The sequence below is a fragment of the Monodelphis domestica genome, chromosome 5, assembly GCF_027887165.1.
Source record: "Monodelphis domestica isolate mMonDom1 chromosome 5, mMonDom1.pri, whole genome shotgun sequence".
Classification (NCBI taxonomy): domain Eukaryota; kingdom Metazoa; phylum Chordata; class Mammalia; order Didelphimorphia; family Didelphidae; genus Monodelphis; species Monodelphis domestica.
The window spans coordinates 207,102,604-207,122,567 of NC_077231.1; the positions used below are offsets into that span (position 1 = coordinate 207,102,604).

The window sequence follows — 19,964 nt, forward strand, 5'->3', positions numbered from 1 at the left end:
AGCTTCTGAAATTTTTAATGAATCGGTGTCTCTTGGTATACACATAGAGATGAGAAATCTATTTTTGTATTGAGGGAAGTAATAGGATCATAGAATTAGAATTTCAAGGAGCCCTAACAATATGTAATCCAATTCTTTCAGTTTATAGATGGAGAAACAGTATAGAAGAGGTTGAATAATATGTCCAGGTTCATAAAACCATTAGAAGCTTTTTCCTTTAGCTAATTGAGTTTGGGAATTATTAAGCTTCATAGAACTTAGCTTGTAGCAATATAATAATCACCTAAACCTGAATGCTTGAATTATAGTTTATGAAACTAAATCAAGTAATTTGCTGATGCTTACATAGCCATAAAATAGTAGATCTGAGCCTAGAAATTAGACCTCCTATTTTTTAAATCATATTTTTCTAAAGACATTGAAGCCATTTGCCTCCTCCTTTCTTCCTTATCTTATATCACCCACTTGTCTTCTGTCATTATCTTCTCTTTCATCCTATCTCAAATAATAAGGTAATCCTCCTCGCCAAGGCAAATAAACCCCCATAACATATACAAAAAATCCTATTCCATCTTATCTTTAATGGATTGTCATCTTTATTATCCCCACTCTCTCACTTAGCTTCAATCTTTCGTTCTACTGGTTGCTTCCTTATTGCTGCACATTTCCCTTATCTTAAAAAATCTTTCACTTGATTCCTCCATCCCTACTAGCTAATATGCAATATTTCTCCTCCCTTTTGTGGCTTATCTTCTTAAGAAGACTATCTATAATAGGTGGCTCTACTTTCTTTTCTCTCAGTGTCATAACTCTATAGTCTGGCTTCCAACAGTTTTACTTAGCCAGAAAAAAAAATCCTCTCTTCAAAGTTACTAATGATGTTTTAATTGCCAAATCTAATGACCTTTTATCAGTCTTCATCCTTGAATTTTTTGAAACTTTTGATACTGTCAGACACCTTTTCCTTGATACTTTCTTCTCTCTAGGTTTTTGTGATATCACTCTCTCTTGGTTCTCCTTTTCTAACAGATCATTCCTCATCCTGTTTTTTCTGGTTCTTTATCCAGATCATACCCATTAATGGTAGGTGTCCTCTAGGACTCTATCCTGGATTCCTCTTCTCTTTCTTTCACTTTCCATGCCATATTTCAAACTGGTTATCTTGGAAATATCTTAAACTAAGGGTATCCAAAATTGAACTCATTATCTTTCCCCACAAGCTCTCCCATCTTCCTAACTTCCTCTTACTGTTGAAGGCTTTTCCATCCATCTAGTCACCCCAGATGTGAAAGCTAAGTATCATCTTCAGCTCCTCACTCTCTCATTCTCCATATCCAATCTGTTGGGGAAACTTGTTGATGTTGCCTTCTTAACATTTTTCATACAAGCTTCTCCCTGTCGTCCCTGCACCACCACAGTGCAGACCTTTGTCACCTAATATCTAGACTATTGCAATAGCCTTCTCTCTACCATAAGTCTCCCCTCACTTTAATCTATCCTATATTCAGATGTCAAAATGATCTTCCTAAAGCTCAGGTATAACCATGTCACCTCCACCCACCACTCACCCCAAATCTAGTGGTTCCCTATTAAGTCCAGGATTAAATATAAAATTCCCTCACTGACCTTCATGGACTTTCATAACTTATCCTTTCATACTTTTCCAGTCTTCTTATACCTTATGCTACTTACTCACATCTACCCTTACCCCTATATACTTCAGTTTTTTGAATCATTCCATTAATGTTAAGAGGAGATAAGTACTTCTTCCTTTTCTTAATTAACATGAACCTTAAGAAGGCCTCTTTACAAGTATTTACAAGAGCCAACTTTCTCAAATCAGGAATAATAATAATGATAACAATAATAGTAATGATGAGAGGGGAGGAGGAAGAGATAGAAGAAGAAAAGAATGAGAAAGTATTTAGGTTCAATTTCCAGCTCTATTGCATAGAACTTCTTTATAAAACAGGTGCTTGGATTTGATCATCTCAAAGGTTTCTTCCTTAGGTTCTAAATACTATGATAAGTAATAATAAGTGCTTCTTGCTTAATTGACTGATTAGTTATGAACTTGCCCATGTGAGGAAATCAGAGCATAAAACCATGCCTAGTGAGCCGGTACTAGAATATATATTATTTGATTCCTACTGTTCTTTTCACTAAACTGTGTTGCCAGTGATGTTGCATACATTTAAGTTGGATGTTATATATGAGGATGAGAATGTTCTCATGATCAAATTTTATACCTTATATATTAAAATTCATAAATGACTCTAGTGGAAAAAATATAGTCTCTTTGGAATGAAGGCACAAAATTCTGGCTTTTGACTGAATACAAAGTTTAAATGAATATTTGAATAAAATAGATGCTAATGTAGAATTATAAAATTTATTAAAGTGATCCTGTAGAATTAATAAGATTTAGGTTTCAGTGATTAATTGTCAGATATTTATAAAAAAAATGTATTTAAAATACAGAGGTTATGTTAATTACCATTCTTTCTGTAGTCATCTAACTCAGTTATTTAAGGTCTGGTTATCTGGTAAGTTATCCAGGAATATTACTTCTCTTCCATCTTCCTCCTACTTTTCTCTCTTTGAGGTATTTCATTACTTGTTAGCACCTCTGTAAGTTATTGAACTAGTTTAGGGGATGAGAAGGTGAAACCCAAAATAATCCTTTTGCTATTTACAGTTCTGGGTAAAGGCTGGGTGGAAGAGAATGTTAAAATTATTGGCTTTTGTGAAGAATTTACATATTTAAACATATTTGAATTATTCGTGTTTGGGAGGGCAAAGCATCATGCAAAAGTTTGGATGCTCGCAATTAAATTTTTTTTAAATGTTTAGTTTTAATGTATACTGTTGTTAATTTCTTTATCCTAATTTTACTTATTTCATCGGTTTAGCTTATTTTGTGTTCTTTCTTTCTTCCTAGAGTTGACCTGTGTTAGTTTCATGCCTTATCTCATAGAACTCAGTGCTTCTCACAATGAGTTGACTACATTTTTTGGTTTCAAGCCACCTAAGAATCTTAAGGTAAAGATTATAACTGTGCTAAATAAATATATAAATACCCCCAATAGATTTACATATGAAATTAAACAGGTAAGCAGCACTGAAGAGATATAAGGAATTTACTTTGAGAGATTCAGATTTTAGTGGAAAACAAATGAAAATTTTTGGAGTTCAGCCTTTATATAATTGTACAAGTAAGTAAAGGTAGATAATAGGACTATTGGCTTTTGAAGTAAGAGGAGAAAATAGGACATTGTGTTTTTTATTTATTTTGGAAAAATAAAAATATAGCCTAGCTGCCACCTGACTACTTCTTAGAAAAGTTTGCAAAAAGGTAACAGGATGATTTAAGACACTCCTGAAAAAAAAATTCCTTTTATCTTCCTTTCACTGAAATTATGAACTAATTATTAGTAGATGTTTTTAAATCAGAGCAGAAACAATAGCATATCAGCAATGCATTCTAGAAAACCTGTATAGCATAAAAGTTTTCCTAATAGTTCCAAACTTGCCCTTGTCATATAACTTGATTTTTAAAATTAGTGATGATTTATTTTAGATGAATTTCCATATAAATGTATGTAAATAAATGAGATAATATATATGTATATATATATATATATATAAAGTGGTTACCAAGCTATAAAGTGTTATATGTATTAGTCATTATTATTACATAAACATTTTAAACCTATACTTATACCTAAATGTGTTTTTGCATTCCCAAAGCATAAACTGTATATTAGGCATTTTATAAAACAACTTTAATAGATTGGAGATTTTATGAGTAGCATTGTCACATTACTCCATTTCTTAATGAAAAATATTTCCATATGCTTAAACTTTGTATGGCTAATCATTCATGTAAGTGTGGTATGAACATAACCCATTACTATCTATTTCTCAGGTTAACATTTTCATTTGTAACACAAATTAAATTTAAGTTTTAGATCTAAAGTTCTTTACTAAGACTTGCAAAAGCATGGAAATCTGTTTTGAATTCCTTCTATTTCAGCATTCATTTATATTACAATACCATGGCAGAATAACACAATGGATTTCCTCCTTCTTACTTAATAATCATTCAATTATTATCTGTCTTGTTATTTTTCTTTTAAAATAATGCTTGATTTTGTATAATGAATGCATCAGAATGCTATTTCCCTATACCACTAAGCCTTATTATGTTCCGCTATAGAACCATTAGGCTCTCTGGAGAGACCACTTAATAGTCACTCTGAGTAGGCAATTTTCAGTCTCCATTGTTGACACCATTACCAGTTCTCTCAGACTCTGATAGGGCTTTCTTCATCCTGAAATATGCCCTTCATCCCTTTAGAAGCCTCCTTAAAATCACATCCAATGAAGTTACCCACCTTAGTCTCTTCCCCCAAAATATTCAGTCCCTGTCCTACCACCATGAAAACCCCAAATCTCAGGGAAATTAGCAAGCTTAAGAACACTGGGCTCTACAGAGAACTCTCCCCCAAGAATAGCCAGATAATTACCCATATAGTCCTCAATCACCCTGCTAAATGAGGACAGTGGCTTGTTCCCATGGTTCCACCTCCCAAGTATGTCCTCCTTTCTTCATATTTATTTTATGCTTGTCCAATCTCAAGATTAGAAATGGTATCTTGTACTTCTTTGTGTACCCCAAAGTGCCTAGCATAGTGTCTTGAATGTACCTAATAGACACTAAGGAAATATTTGTTGATTTGCATTTGATGGCTTACTTTCTATGATCTTTCAGTCTTCCAGCTAAATTCTAATGCATATCAGAGTGTTCTAGTATGCCCATTAAAACCTCTGTACTATCTTTGACAAAGGTACATTTAATACATATGCTGAATATAGACACATAGAGATAGAGAATAAAAGAATCAATGACATAAATTAAGGGGAAATAAAGTCTCTGAGAATTAGGTAGTATTTTCTAGTCAATCATTTGCCATTTAGTTGGGAATGAACACATCATCTCCAGAATTTTCTTGAAATAGTTAGGAAAAGGTTATAAAGTAGAAGGGATGTATCTTAAGGAATTGATAAAGCAAGATTCTTCTCATCTTCAATATCTGGACAAATTGAGACCGAGAAAGGGGCAAAAAAAAAAGAAAATCAAGATATTCATATAAATTAAATGAATAGAATTTAGGGACATTTAGAAAAAATGATATAAGTGATGCAAAATAGGAAAAGAAGGAAGGAGAATCCTGAAGGGTGAATAAAAAAGTTTAATATAAATGTCAGACACTGAGGTGGTCAATAGAGCAATCTGAATTGGTTGTGTATAATAATATTACCTGTGTCAGTGTTCAGAACTCCATGGTAAAGATAAGTTCTTTGGATTAGTAAAAAGATGAAAGAGACAGAGGTCATTATGAGATGATTATACAGCTTTAGGATCAAGGATTTATCATTAATAAAATTTCCCTTTTAATATTGATAAAGATTAATAAAATGTATCTACATACTGTCATTTAATCTAAATAAAATCATTCCTGTTTATTCTTCAAGTAAATATATTTTTCTTATGCTTTGCTATTATAAATAAGGTGAAAAGATAAGCAACTTATAACAACTTATAACAAAGTGTTCTCTTTTTCTTTCCAGAAGGTGGATTTTTCATTCAACAAAATTCCTGAAATGAATGATTTGTTTAGGTACAAAGGGCTTACTAGACTTATACTGGATCGTATCCTTTGGCCTGGATAAAGGGAATATATTGTATAATAGATTCATCAAATTTGCTAATTTTTCTATACCTTTGTTACACTCAACAAAAATTTTCTAAAGAAATAGAAATAGTATTTCAGCTTATTAGAACATTTGTTTTTAAAAATAGAAATTTAAAAGAAGGTATACTTATTAAAGAATAAAAGTTTGATCAAGGCTTATGAAAATAATATTAGGAAAGTTGTGAATCACATTTCTGATGTTTATTTTTGTTTCTGCTACAGGATTGGAAGCTATGTTTTGAACTAATTGTAATTTCCTTAGTTTCTAGGGACAAATTCAACTACACATGCGCTACCTTTTAAATTAATATTTTCTGTGAAAATATGGATTTAAACAATTTTTTTGCTGCAATACCATTTGTCACCTGCCTAGTCTCTAGTTACTGCCTGTCTGAATTAATAATGCAAAATATTTCTAATTAATTTCTTTGACTCCATTTTGTACCCCTTTAATCCATCCCTTGTATCACTATCAGACCAGTCTTCTATATGCATAGGACTTGTCAGGTTTCTCCTTTCCTCATATTTCCTGAGTGGCTCTCTATTTCTTCAGAAATAAAGTTCAACCTCCCTTATCCTTCACAGTCTGGTGTGCTTTACCTTTCCAGTTATATCTCACATTATCTCTTTCCTCCTTTTATTCTATACTCCAAGCACACTAAACCACTTAATGTTTTGTACCTCTCTGATGGACTTGCAGTGATATACTGTGTATTAGAGTCACCTATATTTATGACATGTTCCCCTCTTGCTGGAATTTTGATGAAATTAAGAATTGTCCTTTATATAAAACTTGTACTTCATCTAGGTCCTAGAAAATTAGTCTATAGACAGAAGGGACTTGATAAATGTTTAATGAATTTGAGACCAGCCTAATAGGAACAGAGATTTTCCTTTTTTAAAACTTTATTTATTTTTAACATTCATATTTTTAAAAAAAAATTTAGTTTAGAAATTTCTCCCTGTCAATTATTTATATATACATATATGAAATCATGCAAAACACATTTCCATATTAGCCATGTTGCAAAAAAAGAGATTTTTTTTTCTTTTTAAAGATAAGAAAAAGAATTTTTGAATGAACATTATTGATCATTATATAAAATGAGTCTGAAAATACATGTATTATATCACTCTTATGGGCCTCTCACATCTGCAAAAGGGTGGGTTTGGTCTTGTATAAATCTTTAGAGGCATGCTTGTTCTTTATAATTTTACAACATTCCCCCTCTTTATGTGGTTGTGTTTTTTGTTTACATTGTTGCAGTCATTGTACATATTTTCTTCACTCTACTTTCTTGGCTTTGCACCATTTTAAGTAGATCTTTATATATTTCTCTATATTTATCACATTCTTTCTTAGAGTCCAGAAATATTCCATCACTATTTCTTAGTTTATGGACATCTACTTTGTTTTTAATTTTTAACTACCATCAGTGTCCTGACATGAATATTTTGATGTATATGGGTACTTTCTCCTTAAGACCTCGTTGGGGTATAATCCTAGGAATGAAATCTTGGGGTTAGTGAGTATGGAAATTTTAGTCACTTTATTTGCATTATTCCAAGTTACTTTTAAAAAATCCCTTACCTTCTCCCTTAGAACTGATACTAAATATTGGTTCCAAGGCAGAAGAGCAGTAAGGGCTAGACAATGGGGTTTAAATGACTTACCCAGGATCACACAGGTAGAAAGTGAGGCTAAATTTGAACGTAGAACCTCTCATCTCCAGGTTTGATATCCTATCTCCAGGCACTGAGCCACCTAGCTGCTCCCAAATTGCTTTTCAAAATGTTTATACTGAGTCACAGCTCTGCCAGAAGTGCGTAAGTGTGCCCATCTTCCTACAAACACTCTAACATTTACTATTCCCATTATTTATCATATTTCCCAATATTCAGAATGTGATGTGAAATCCCAGGGTTATTTTGATTTATTGTCTTCTTATTAGTGATTTAGAGCATTTTTCAAATGGTTAGTAGTAGTTTGATAACACATAATAGAATCTGATAGACATATGTATATATGTATATATGTGTGTATGTTAGTTGTATCAATATTACCAAATTCTTATTAGAGAAATTTAATGCAAAGATTCTTTCCCATTCAATTGCTTCCCTTCTTATTCTAGGTGCATTAATTTTGTTTGTGTTGAAGGTTTTCAATTTCTTTTCAGAATTTCTTTTTAAAAATTTTTATTTGTTCTTGGTTGTATTAAAACTCCCCAGTATCTCCCTTTCTCTCTCATCTCCCCACACTAATGAAACATATATGCTATGTCTTTTGTGTTTCTATTTCTGGAGATAGACATCCCCAAGTTATTTTTCAGACATTAATTATGTAGTTGTCTATAATGTTCCCTTGGTTTTATTCATTTCACTTTTCATAATTTCATGTAGTCTTTCCATTTAAAAAAATTACTGTGCTCATCATTTTTTACAGCTCAGTAGTATCCCATCATGATTGTATGCCATACCCTGTTCAACTATTCCCCAATTGATATGCATCCCCTCAATTCCTAGGTCTTTGCCACCACAAAGAGAGCTACTATAAATATTTTAGAAGATATAGGTTCTTTTTCTTTTCTCATGGCCATCTTGAGAAAGTGGACCAATAGTTGTGTTGTTAAGTCTAAGTTGATTCACAGTTTTATAACTCTGGCACAATTCCAGATTGCAAGAAAAATCTTAAAAATTAAGAACATATGTTTCAACCTACCCTTCAAATTTCATTGGTCCTCTCTGAAGATGGACAGCATTTTTTATCATGGGTCCTTTGGAATTGTCTCATTGAATTGATTAGATTAAGTCTTTCATAGTTGATCATTATTATACCATTGCTGTTACTGTGTACAATGATCTAGTGGTTCACTTTACTTTTAATCAATTCAATATAAATCTTCCCAGGTTTTTCTAAAATCATCCCTCATGTCATCTTATAGCACAATAGTATCCCATCACAATCATATACCACAGCTTATACAAGCATTCCCCAATTACTGAGCATCCCCTCAATTCTTTGCCACCATAAAAAGAGTTGCTATAAATATTTGTGTTCATATAGATCCTTTTCCTTTTTCTTTGGTCTCTTTGGTATACAGATGTAATAATGTCAGGTCAAAAGATATACCCAGTTTTATAGTCTTTTGGGTTTAATTCCAAATTATTCTGCAGAATGGTTGAAGTATTCAAAATTCCACCAACAGTGCATTAGTGTAACTAGGAATGGAGAATTTCTGTTATAGAGTAATGGGATGGGAACAGATTGCAGAAAACCTTCATTGTCTGATTAATAAGCTGGGACTTCATATATTGAAAGGCACTGAAGCTTTGGGAGTAACTTGAACTAAGTGGTGTTTTAGGGAAGTAGGTAGTGGTGATATGTAATGTGGATTAGACACCTGGAGAATAATAATGTATGAGTGAGATTATAACAATGCACTAGAGTATGGTCAATGTGAGTGGAATGAGAAAAAGGAACACGAGACATCTCAGTGGAAGAGAACTGCCAGCACTTGGTGACTGACTAGATAAAGGGAAGCAGAGGAAGAATCAAGGGATGACTATAATGCTCAGAATTTAGGTAACTAAGAAAATAGAAATAGGAAGTCTGGGAAGGATAGCTGGTTTGGGGAAGGGGAAAAAATAAACTTACCTTAAGAAATGTAAAGTTTACAATAATGAGAAGAGGTTTAGGATTAGAAGGTAGATGGAGAAAGAAGATGTAGCCAAAGAGACATAAGAGATCTCAGAGAGGTAAGGGACTAATAAAGAAACTACAAGACCAGAAAGGATGGAGAGTTTGAAGGTATGAATAGTCAAAACTGAAATGTGTTAAAGTGAGGTTAAGGACAAAGAATTACAGAGAAAAGGTACTTAGACATGAAGAGATGATCTCCTAATGAGAAATTTCAATAAAGTGATGGAAAAGTGGAATAAAAAAAGTTTATAAGAAGTGGGGGGGGGGTGTGAGAAAATGGAATTAGTGGATAGCATAAAAATAATAGGCAAAAAATGAACTATTTATTGAAAATATAAGGATAAAAAAGGATTTCTAACTCTTAAGATATTGGTACTCCACCCAAATAAAACTCCCTGGTTCCACAAGGAACTGCTTCTCCTGTTTCCACAGGCTACACTGATCCTTCCTGATCTGACTAAGGCAAATTTTCACTATTCTACAATAAACTAAACACTATTACCCTAATACAAAGTATATGATTCTTAACTTTGTCTCCAATTTATAAAAATAACAAAAGCTAGCTAGCTAAGCCTCAGCAAGAACCAAGTTAGAACTCTGAGCCTTAACAGATTCAGAGTCCAAATCAAAGACCACGTCTTTCTTTGGTCTTCTCAGATAAGGAAACAATTTATGAAACAGCAATATACATTCACTAGTGTTTCCCAAGTTGGAAAAGGAAAATCACTTAGCTCTTTCAGGTTTTTCCCCACCTTTCCTTCTACTTCAGACAGTGAGGAGTGAGAGAAAAGATGTCACCTGCTCCCATAACTATGAGAGAGTGTAACTGCCAGAGACCAACTGCCACAGAAAAAAACTGTTACCCCTACCACACACACAGTCAACATTTGAAACTGACATTCTTTCTCAAATCTGCTTCAAACTCCAATTCTTTCTCAAGCCAGCTTCTTTACTTCTTATCTCTAAACTAATATAACAAGACTTAATTTCTAATATCATCTTTATAATACTGACAACTTTTTTGAGAGCAGTAATAGGGAAAGAAAGAGGTAGGGAAGTAAGATTATATCTGAGATTAGGTGAAGGCTTTGTTTCCATTTTTTAAAGAGGAGACCTGAGCACCTTTAAAAAGTGAAGGCAAAGGGGCTAGCTAGTCAAAGAGGGAGAAGTTGGATTGTTCCTTAATGGAAGGTTGACCTTTGTATCATCTTTAATCAGAACTTTTAATACTCCTTCAAAGGATACAAAAGCAGGAAAAAATCTTACTGTCTCACCAAGAAGATTGAAAGTAGCACCTTCTGTATCAGTTGTAACTAAGTTCATCTAGAAGTAAACTATATGGTAAGACCTCTCGAGCTCAGAGGTCCTTTGGGAAAGCACATAACATCCTCAAATAGATTATTAGATTAACCAAGGGAAAATCTATTGCCAGGAAGGCAGCTATATGTTATTGAGATATTTCTTTCACTTCTAATTAAACAAATCATATTTTAATATAAATGTAGCTGACAATTCAAAATCTGTATTCTACTAAATGCTAGTTATTTTTACTCTTTAAAATATACTTCTCAAGGAATTCATCTATTCTCTATTTAAAATTTTTCAATAATTCCTATGAAGACAACTTAATGTTGACTTTCTTTTTTCATAAGACTTTTAAAATATTTTCCTTAAATATAGCTTCTGATGTATAGATAATGAGATAAAGGAGATCAAAGGACTAACAAATTGTAGTGCTCTGAGTCACCTTAGCTTGGCACACAACAAAATCACTAAAATGGAGGGCTTTGGCAAGTTACCAATCAAAATACTCTGTCTGGTGAGTCTATAACATTCTTGTTCTTTCTAAAAAATATTAAAATAAATAAATAATTGAGTGTTTGGATGTTGGTTTCTTAGGATTTTAAGATTTTGTTAAAATCGTAATTGGTTCACTGGGAAAACAATGTTTTATTTAGCTTTTTAAAAAAATAATGTGTCCTTTTGCATAGGTGGTATCATTTTTGCATATTTATCATATGGCAAATAAAGATGAGCTAGTTTAGTGTCCAAATATTCTAAATTAATTTTTAAAACATGTTGGGCATTTCTATATTGGGAAAATGGCATTCACAAAAACTTCCAAAAATATTTTTAAAAAATGAATTGTTTAAAGACACCAGTAACATATAAATAAGTACTACAGTTGCAGAGCAGCTAAGTGTCACAGAGGATAAAGTGTCAGGTCTGGAGTCGGCAGGACCAAGGTTAAAATCTGGTCTCAGACACTCTCTAACTGTGTGACCCTGGGCAAGTCACAATGCCGATTACTTAGCTCTTCTGTCTTGGAACCAATACACAGTATTGATTCTAAAACAGAAAGTAAGGTAGTTTTTCTAAAAGGCCATTTAAATTATCTCCTTCATTTTACAAATGAGGAAACTGAGACTGAGAGAGGTTAAATGATTTGGCCCAACATAAATAAAAATCTTTTTATAGGGGAAAAACCTGCACGATTTTTACACAAAGAGTGCTTCTGAAATAACTCTTGCCAATTACTTGGGGAATAATGATCTAATTTTTAGATTATACAAGTCCCTGATTTCTCCTTCTTCTCCTTGTTTTTGTTCCACTATTCTTTACTACAGCAACCCAAGGATGGACAGCATGACAGGGAATTTCAAGCTGACGAAATTTATTTCCTTTTCATATCTTAGGTGAATGTTTTGTTGAGGAAGGAGATTGGTTGAAATTGGTTTTTTAAATGAAATTTTATATTATTTGTGTCTTTAATTTTGTGAAGTTTTATGTTCTTATTTTATTTAACACCGAGAAAACAATATTGGCTTTATTCTTCTTTCAAAGAGTTGAAAATGCTCTTTTGAGATTCCCCATACTATACAGTGAGGGAGGCTGGTGCAAAGTACTGGAATCAGATTATAGATGGTGCAATTTAAGCACAGAGAGATATGATAATTTCCCTGAGGCTACACAGTAAGTTGATTAAAGAGATCAAGGTCCAATTCTCCTGACTTCAGGTCACATATTCCATCTGCTCCACCATATTAATGAACTCACTTCGTTAAGTGAAAATTTAGGTGATAAATAGAAATATCTCTAGAAAGACAATAAGTTGGAGTATTATCAGTCACTTTTACAATGGATTTTTATTACTTGGAGGATCATATTCTTTCTATAGGGGCACATATGCTTCAAGGTCCCATTAACTTGAAGTGGTATGACTCAAGGATGATATGTGGGAGTGCTAAAGGGGATAAGAATTAAATCCATTATTAAGAATACTCATGGCACTATCAGATTCAAAGTGAGTTCCAAACACTAAATAATCCAAACTGACAACTTTTTTCTTAAATATCCTTTAGTAAAAGCAGCATATTCATTCTATCTTTTCTCAAGAAGAGATTAGATAAATTGCCCTTTCCTACCACAAAGATCAGTTTGTGAAAACATATGGAATATGATATCTTTTGGTTTTCTTTGAAGCATTTGAGGATAGATTTTCTTTTCCATTTTTTCATTATCTGACTAAAATGGAATTATGCAACTATTCTAGACTTTATGTTTGCTTAATTTCCTTGCCAATTTAAACCACCAATTACTTCATTTTAAACCCCATTATAAAGGATTTATTTTTATGATTAATAGGAAGGATAAAGAAAAACATTCATTAACAAAAGCAATGATTAATTCTGGCACCAGCTTTCACTGTAAACCGAAATGTAAATTCATCTCAAGAAATGACAATGAATTCCAAACTTTAAAATTCAGTTTACCTTAAGTAAAACCTATTTTTCTTATTCAGAGTAGTGGAGCTTATATGTATTTTTTATTTCATTTCATTTTTAGGAAACAGCCTGCCTTTTTATAATTTATATCTTGGTGCAGTCTTTAAACAAACAAACAAACCCTTACCTCATGTTTTAGAATCAATATTAAGTATTATTTCGAAGGCAGAAGAGCAGTAAAGGCTAGGCAGTTGGGATTAGATGACTTGTCCAGGGTCACACAGCTAGGACATATTGATGTTTTATTTCTTTCTTTTTAGCCCTTACCTTCTATCTTAGAATCAATACTAAGTGTTGGTTCCAAGACAAAAGTAATTAAGAGCTAGGCAATGGGAGTTAAGTGACTTGCCCAGAATTACACATCTAGGAAGGGTTTGATCCCAGGACCTCCCATCTCCAGGACTGGCACTCTATCCACTGAGCCATCTAGGTGTCCCTGATGTATTATTTCTTAAGAATTTCTTCTTATACTGTTGGAGTCAGACACAAATCAAAGCATCCTATCTTTCACATCAGTGTGTCTTTGGTTTTATTTGGGGGTTTCAGTTTGTATGAGTGTGCTCTTATAATAATGATCCATATGGAAGTGTGTTTTGCATGATAATACATGTATGGCCTAGAAAAAAAAAGAACTTCTTATAACTAGCAGAAACCAACTAAGAGCTCTGGAGGTATGGAGAATTATTTTATTTGTTCTGTGATTAAGCTGTCCAATTGTATGCAGAGCCCAGTAAACATCTTCAACTGGTTCCAGTACACTAAGTGAATGAGATTTAATAAGAGTAGTTAGTTAAAATTACTGCCTACCCTTTGATTTGCAATAGCATTGTAATAGAGCTTTGTTGGCATTATTCTGGGGTTTGGCTATGACATATTAATGGCATTATCCAGAAATTATTCTAGTTGGGGATATGCTTTATAGTTTATGCCTACTAACCTTCTAGGCATCAGTTCCACCATTTGTAAAATACTTAGTAGAACTGGGGCAACTAGGTGGCTCAGTGGATAGAGGAGTCCTGGAGTCAGGAGGTTTTGGGTTCAAATTTGACCTATACTTCCTAGCTGTGTGACCATGGGCAAGTCACTTAACCCCAATTGTTTAGCCCTTACTGCTTTTCTGCTTATAACCAATACTTACTATTGATTCTGAGAGGGAAGGGAAGGGTTTAAATTTTTTTAAATATATTTAATAGAGCTATTGTAATGACACAGTCTTTGGAAGAAAGCTTGTCATAGTGGATGAAGTGTTCAGTGTTAAATCAAGTTAAGCAGACTTGAATTTGAATCCTCCTTCAGATACTTACTACCTAGCTGTTTGATCCTAGGCAAGTCACTTAACCACAGCCTTAGTTTCCTTATCTGTAAAGTGGAAATAATAATGGGAAATATCTCACAAGGTTGTTATAAGGATCTCACAAGGTTGTTACAAGGATCAAATGAAATAACATATATAAAAGACTCTGCAAATCTTAAAAGTGTCAAAAGAATGTCAGTTAGCTCTTATTATGAATTAGTTCATGTATCTAAAGTACTTTAAACTTCATTGGGGAAAAGTAAAATTGAGAAATTACATATTTTTACTACAAGGATATCTATTTTTAAATTATGTTCATGTGCATATTTATGATAAATTTACATATTAAATGTGTTCAATTTTTTTTTCTTCCTCCATAGTTTTATCTTTTTTTCTCTGTTCTTATTCTACCTTTTACCTGGTTCAAGTCTTTAAGTTTTTAGGAGTGGTAAATTTGGTTTTAACTGTGGAAAAATAACAATGAAGGGTACATTTTAAAAATGTCCTCTTCTTGACTTAAAAATAAATAATGAGTTCTATTTAATGAAGAGATCTCTTAGGAATTTTATTCTTTCAAAGTGGCATTTGGGAGCTACTTACAGAATCACTTTTTGTTTCTAGGATTTGAAAAATCAGCAATTTAAGAATTGTTTTCTTTTACTATACACTATTAAATACTTATGAGAAATGTAGGTGAATATTACTATTAATAGGCTAATTAGAAATGTACAAGTCAGGAAAAATGTTAGGGATGCTCAGCTAGATCCAGCACCATAATACTTATTTCTTGAGTTTTTAAATGTTTATTAAAAGTTCATTTTAAAATAATTTTTAAATAAATAATTTATAAATAATTATTTTTACTCAACATGACATTAATGGATGATGACAGTTTCAGTTGACCAATTTAAATTGAAAATATAATTTTTAGTTTGAGTCATAGAACTCAAAGCTAACTTAAGGAGCAGTATTTCCAGAGGAATGTTGTAAAACTGTTAAAAAACTTTAAGGTATTACTATTATTTGTTATCATAAATACAGAGAAAGATGAAGAATGGACAAGAGGACAAATTTTGCCTTCAGTGCTTTTCAATTTTCATTGTCAGAAAAGCTGCTTATATATGAGTAACTGAGCTTCTAATTAAAGGAAATGCTTATTCTTGAGCAAATTTCTGAGAATAAGGTAATTGGGTAAAGTTGCTGACATTCAAGAAGTCTTTTGATTAAATAATTGCATCAAATTTATATTTCCAATGATATGCTTGGAATTATGCTGCCACTTAGTCTTTCAGCTTTGGGGTACATGGGTTTTAATTTTCCTTCCAATTAAAGAAGGGAAGGGGGGGGGCAGCTGGGTGGCTCAGTGGATGGAGAGCCAAGTCCAGAGATGGGAGGTCCTAGGTTCAAATTTGGTATCAGACACTTCCTAGCTGTGTGCCCCTGGGCAAGTCACTTAACTCTTATTGCCTAGCTCTTACCACTCTTCTGCTTAGAACTTATACATAGTATTGATTCTAAGACAGAAGGTAAGCATTTAAAAAGAAGAAGAAAAAGAAGGGAATGACAATAGCATATATTGGGACTTACACCAAATTGGTTTTATTTGTCCATTCTTACCACTACATTAAGTGGCTTTGACTATCTATGATGGGCTTATGGGAGGATATGGCCAAGAATTACCCTAAATGGCATATCTGTGATCTATATCATTGGGGGAAACTTCCAAATTGATGAGATCCATTTGAGTTTAGAGTTTTTATTAATTAATTCATTCTATATGAAGGAATGAAGATGCAAAAAAGGAGAATGATTGGTCAATTTTTTACCAGATTTTGAACAGTATGAAAAACAAAAAAAATATTCATTTAGGGATAATAACAATATTCACTGTCAATAACTTAAAAGTAAAGTGAAAAATGTTTGATTAATTTTAGAGCAACAACCAAATTGAGGAAATATCTTGTTTGGAAAACCTTAAAATACTACAGAACCTGGACTTATCTGGTAATAAAATCAGTAGATTAAAAGGCTTAGAAAATCATGACCTTCTGGAAATCATCAACCTAGAAGATAATAAGGTAATGTCATATATAAATATCATTCCTTTTTGTTTAGTTCCACCCTCCCCCCTTAAATAAGACATTGATAATGGTGAGCTCTTAGAAAGCAAGATTATCTTTTATTTTTCTTTTGTCTCCCTAGTGTTTAGTACAGTGCCTGGCACAGAGTAAGTGCTTAGTACATGTTTAATGACTGACTGGCTTACTGAAATATTCCTCATGGTAGTTTTTAAAAGATTGTCAATTATCTCATATTTCTCTTAAGACAGAGCCTGGAATTATTGATCCAATAGGTCAAAGATCACATTGCCTCCACATTTTGGGGAGAAGGCTGAATGGGTAGCATTTGGCAGTTCTGAAATGTTGGCTTTAGGAAGTTAATGGTATCCTAGACAGCCCTGGAGAATGCTGTCATCAATAGTATTTAAAAGGAAGATTGCAGAGTCTGAAAAAGTTAAATTTTTCATTTTTTTCTAAGTACAATAACACCCACCTTCAGATAGATTCAAAGAAAATTGAAAAAATCATACTCCATATTTAAAAAAACTCATCTTTGTGATATGACAGGAATATTCAACTATCTTTTGGAGAAAAGATAGAATGGATATATTGCTTTTCCTCAAAATATTTAAAAAGAAATTGTCACTATGGTAAAATACCCACAATGCAATCTGTACTTTTTTTTTTTTTTGATATGTGACCAATGTGGGAATTATTTTGTCCGACTATACATGTTTGAATTGGTTTTTGTTTTCCATGTTCTTTCAGTTTGGGGAAGGAACTATGGGAGGGAGAGAATGCAGATCTGAAAATAGAATAAATTTTAATTTAAAATTTTAATATAATAGGATGTTCTAACACTGTATGATGAATAACTAATTACATTTATTCAAATCCCCACACCAAATTTAATTTACATTACTTCACAAGTTACAAATTGTTTTCTGCTTTTAGTGATACTTTATTTTTATTAAAGCATATTTTGAAGCATAATATATTAAATTGGTAGACTTGGCTGAATTTTATAATATGGCTTATGAAGTAATTTTGTTCATATTGGAGACTCTTGTGTTTTAGAAAAGATCTATTCTTGAGAGAAGCTCAAAACTTCCTTCTCTGGTAAATTAAGACTTGGTTGATCTTGGTAGAGAGTGTCAGTGCTGTATGGAGGTAGATGTAAGAATATGTAAATAGTTCCCCATTTAGGAATGCTAATGCCCTCTCAGTTCTAATTTAGGACTTTTTTTTTTCAAAAGTTTCAGTGGTGTAGGAGAGGAAAGAGAACATTTTCCATCTTAGAAGAAACTAGATTCTCATTGACTTGAATTTGTTGCTTCTAAAATAAAGGAATTCTTAGTCACAATTCAATTTGAAAGCTATTATGTTCTGTAGACAGTTGTACTCCTCACCTAGACTCAGAGGCTTCCAGAGCTAGTTAGTTATGTTACCCTTGTCCCCTGCTCAAAGGGAGATTCTCTAATATAGAAACTTAGCTTGTTTTCTCACATTAGAATAAAATTTCAGCTCAAGTTTGCCATTCAGGAATTGAAAAAAAAAAAGCATCACTATTAAACAAATAAATGTGTTGGTGGTATGTCACCTTGATCCCACAGAAAAGTATCACCCTCTTTCCCTTTCCCCAAGCCTTTATTGTAGAGGTGGAAGACTGATTTGGGAATGTTGGATATATCAGACTTTTTCAATACATTTGTTCATTTTGTGAAACAGCTTTCTTCTGTGTTACTCTTTGTTGTAAAGGATGACTTTCTGAGAAGGAGATGAAGAGGAGTACATTGGGAAATGTAGGCAATATAGAAAAAGATAGCAATAAAAAAATTTTAAACAAACAATAACAATGTCAGTAGGGTCTCTTTGCCAGCATCTGAACCTTAGGACAATAGTCTCCCTGCTTTGAGTTAGTGCTTCTGTATTTAAAGAGACCCCTCTGATCTATAACCAAGTTCTTTCACTGTCAATATCCACTCTCAGGAGTGCCATCTTTAGATAGATAGGGAAACTGGTGGGAGTCCATTCAGAATAAGCCAGTATCTCAGGTCTTGGACCCTCACTGCTTGCCTGCTGGCATTCATGGATCCTTAGCATCATGACCAGGAGCACATATTTTGTTACTGAATTCCATACATTCTGTGGTCCTTTTTACTACCTTCATTGTCTGCTAAACAGGTGTTCCTTCTGTAGTAAATTCCACCTTTGGAAATACAAAGGAGAATCTAGTCTAAGACTTAAAGTTTATGTTTTAGTTATCTATGGTCCATCCTCATCTGATAAATGGCCAAGGTGATCTGGGAAACAATTTGCCAGAGAACATCTGGGTGGTTTTCTTGCTAGTTCACACTTCTTTTGCATATAATAATACACTTCATCCTTAGATGCCATAGACTCTTGCTAAACGTCCCACACATAGATCCTTGCCTACTCCAGCCTTTGCCAAAGAGGACAAGGACAATGATTTGAGAGGGATCTGGGAGCTCAAGGATGAAGATCTATCTGCCTTACTAAAGTTAGGTCACTTGACACCATTGCATTAGTACTAATTTTCCATAGTACCTGGCTTCTAGATGGATTATACCATTACCAACTTGAACCAAACATATGGCTCCATACTACAGTAAATTTCTCTTTAGTGTCATAGGCTCTTGGGCTGGAAGGAAATATCAGGCCCTAGAAGAGAGAGATTATTGAGTCTAAGCCTCTGATTTCCTAGATGAGAAACCAAAGCCCAGAGAAGATAATCAATTTGTTCAAAATCTCACAAATAATAACAACTAGAATTTGAGCCAAAGTTCTTTGACTCCAAATCCAGTGTTTTTTCACTTTACCACATTGTGGCTTTCAGGCTGGTACTCCAATATTCAATTCAGAGTTTTTTTGGTATCACAAAGTTTATCAAGATTTTATCTAATAAGGGAGGTAGCTAGATGGTCCAGTGAATTGAGAGCCAGGCCTACAGATGAGAGGTCCTGGGTTCAAATCTGGCCTCAGATACTTCCTAGTTATATGATCTTGGGCAAGTCACTTGACCCCCATTGCCTAACCCTTACTACTCTTCTGCCTCAGAACTGATACACAGATTGCATACAAGATGGAAATTAAGGGTTTAAAAAATCTGTTTCATCCAGTATTCTTTTCTGACCCTCTCAAATCCTACTTTGATAACATCTCTTTTGTCCATCATACCTTTTCCTTCTCTAGTGACTGAACAGGGACAGAAAGAATATTTAACTTCAAGGTGGCATATAGAAAATTTGTGATCTAGGCCACTAGAGAGTACAATAGAGAGAGTTCTAGACCAGAAGTCAGAAGCTCTGAGTTCAAATTCAGTCCCATATACTCAGCTGTGAAACC

General features: G+C 33.2%; 1 protein-coding gene across 5 annotated transcripts in view; it reads left to right on the top strand.

The window, feature by feature from the left end:
* The window catches only part of LRGUK (leucine rich repeats and guanylate kinase domain containing), a 143,410-nt gene that overhangs the window by 12,951 nt on the left and 110,495 nt on the right, over positions 1-19,964 (top strand). For all 5 annotated transcript variants that reach the window (XM_056799715.1, XM_056799712.1, XM_056799714.1 and 2 more), the window contains 4 exons: positions 2,942-3,042; positions 5,635-5,716; positions 11,154-11,278; positions 16,473-16,616. In XM_056799715.1, the coding sequence (XP_056655693.1) occupies positions 2,942-3,042; positions 5,635-5,716; positions 11,154-11,278; positions 16,473-16,616 (452 nt within the window). The remainder of the gene's footprint in view (positions 1-2,941; positions 3,043-5,634; positions 5,717-11,153; positions 11,279-16,472; positions 16,617-19,964) is intronic.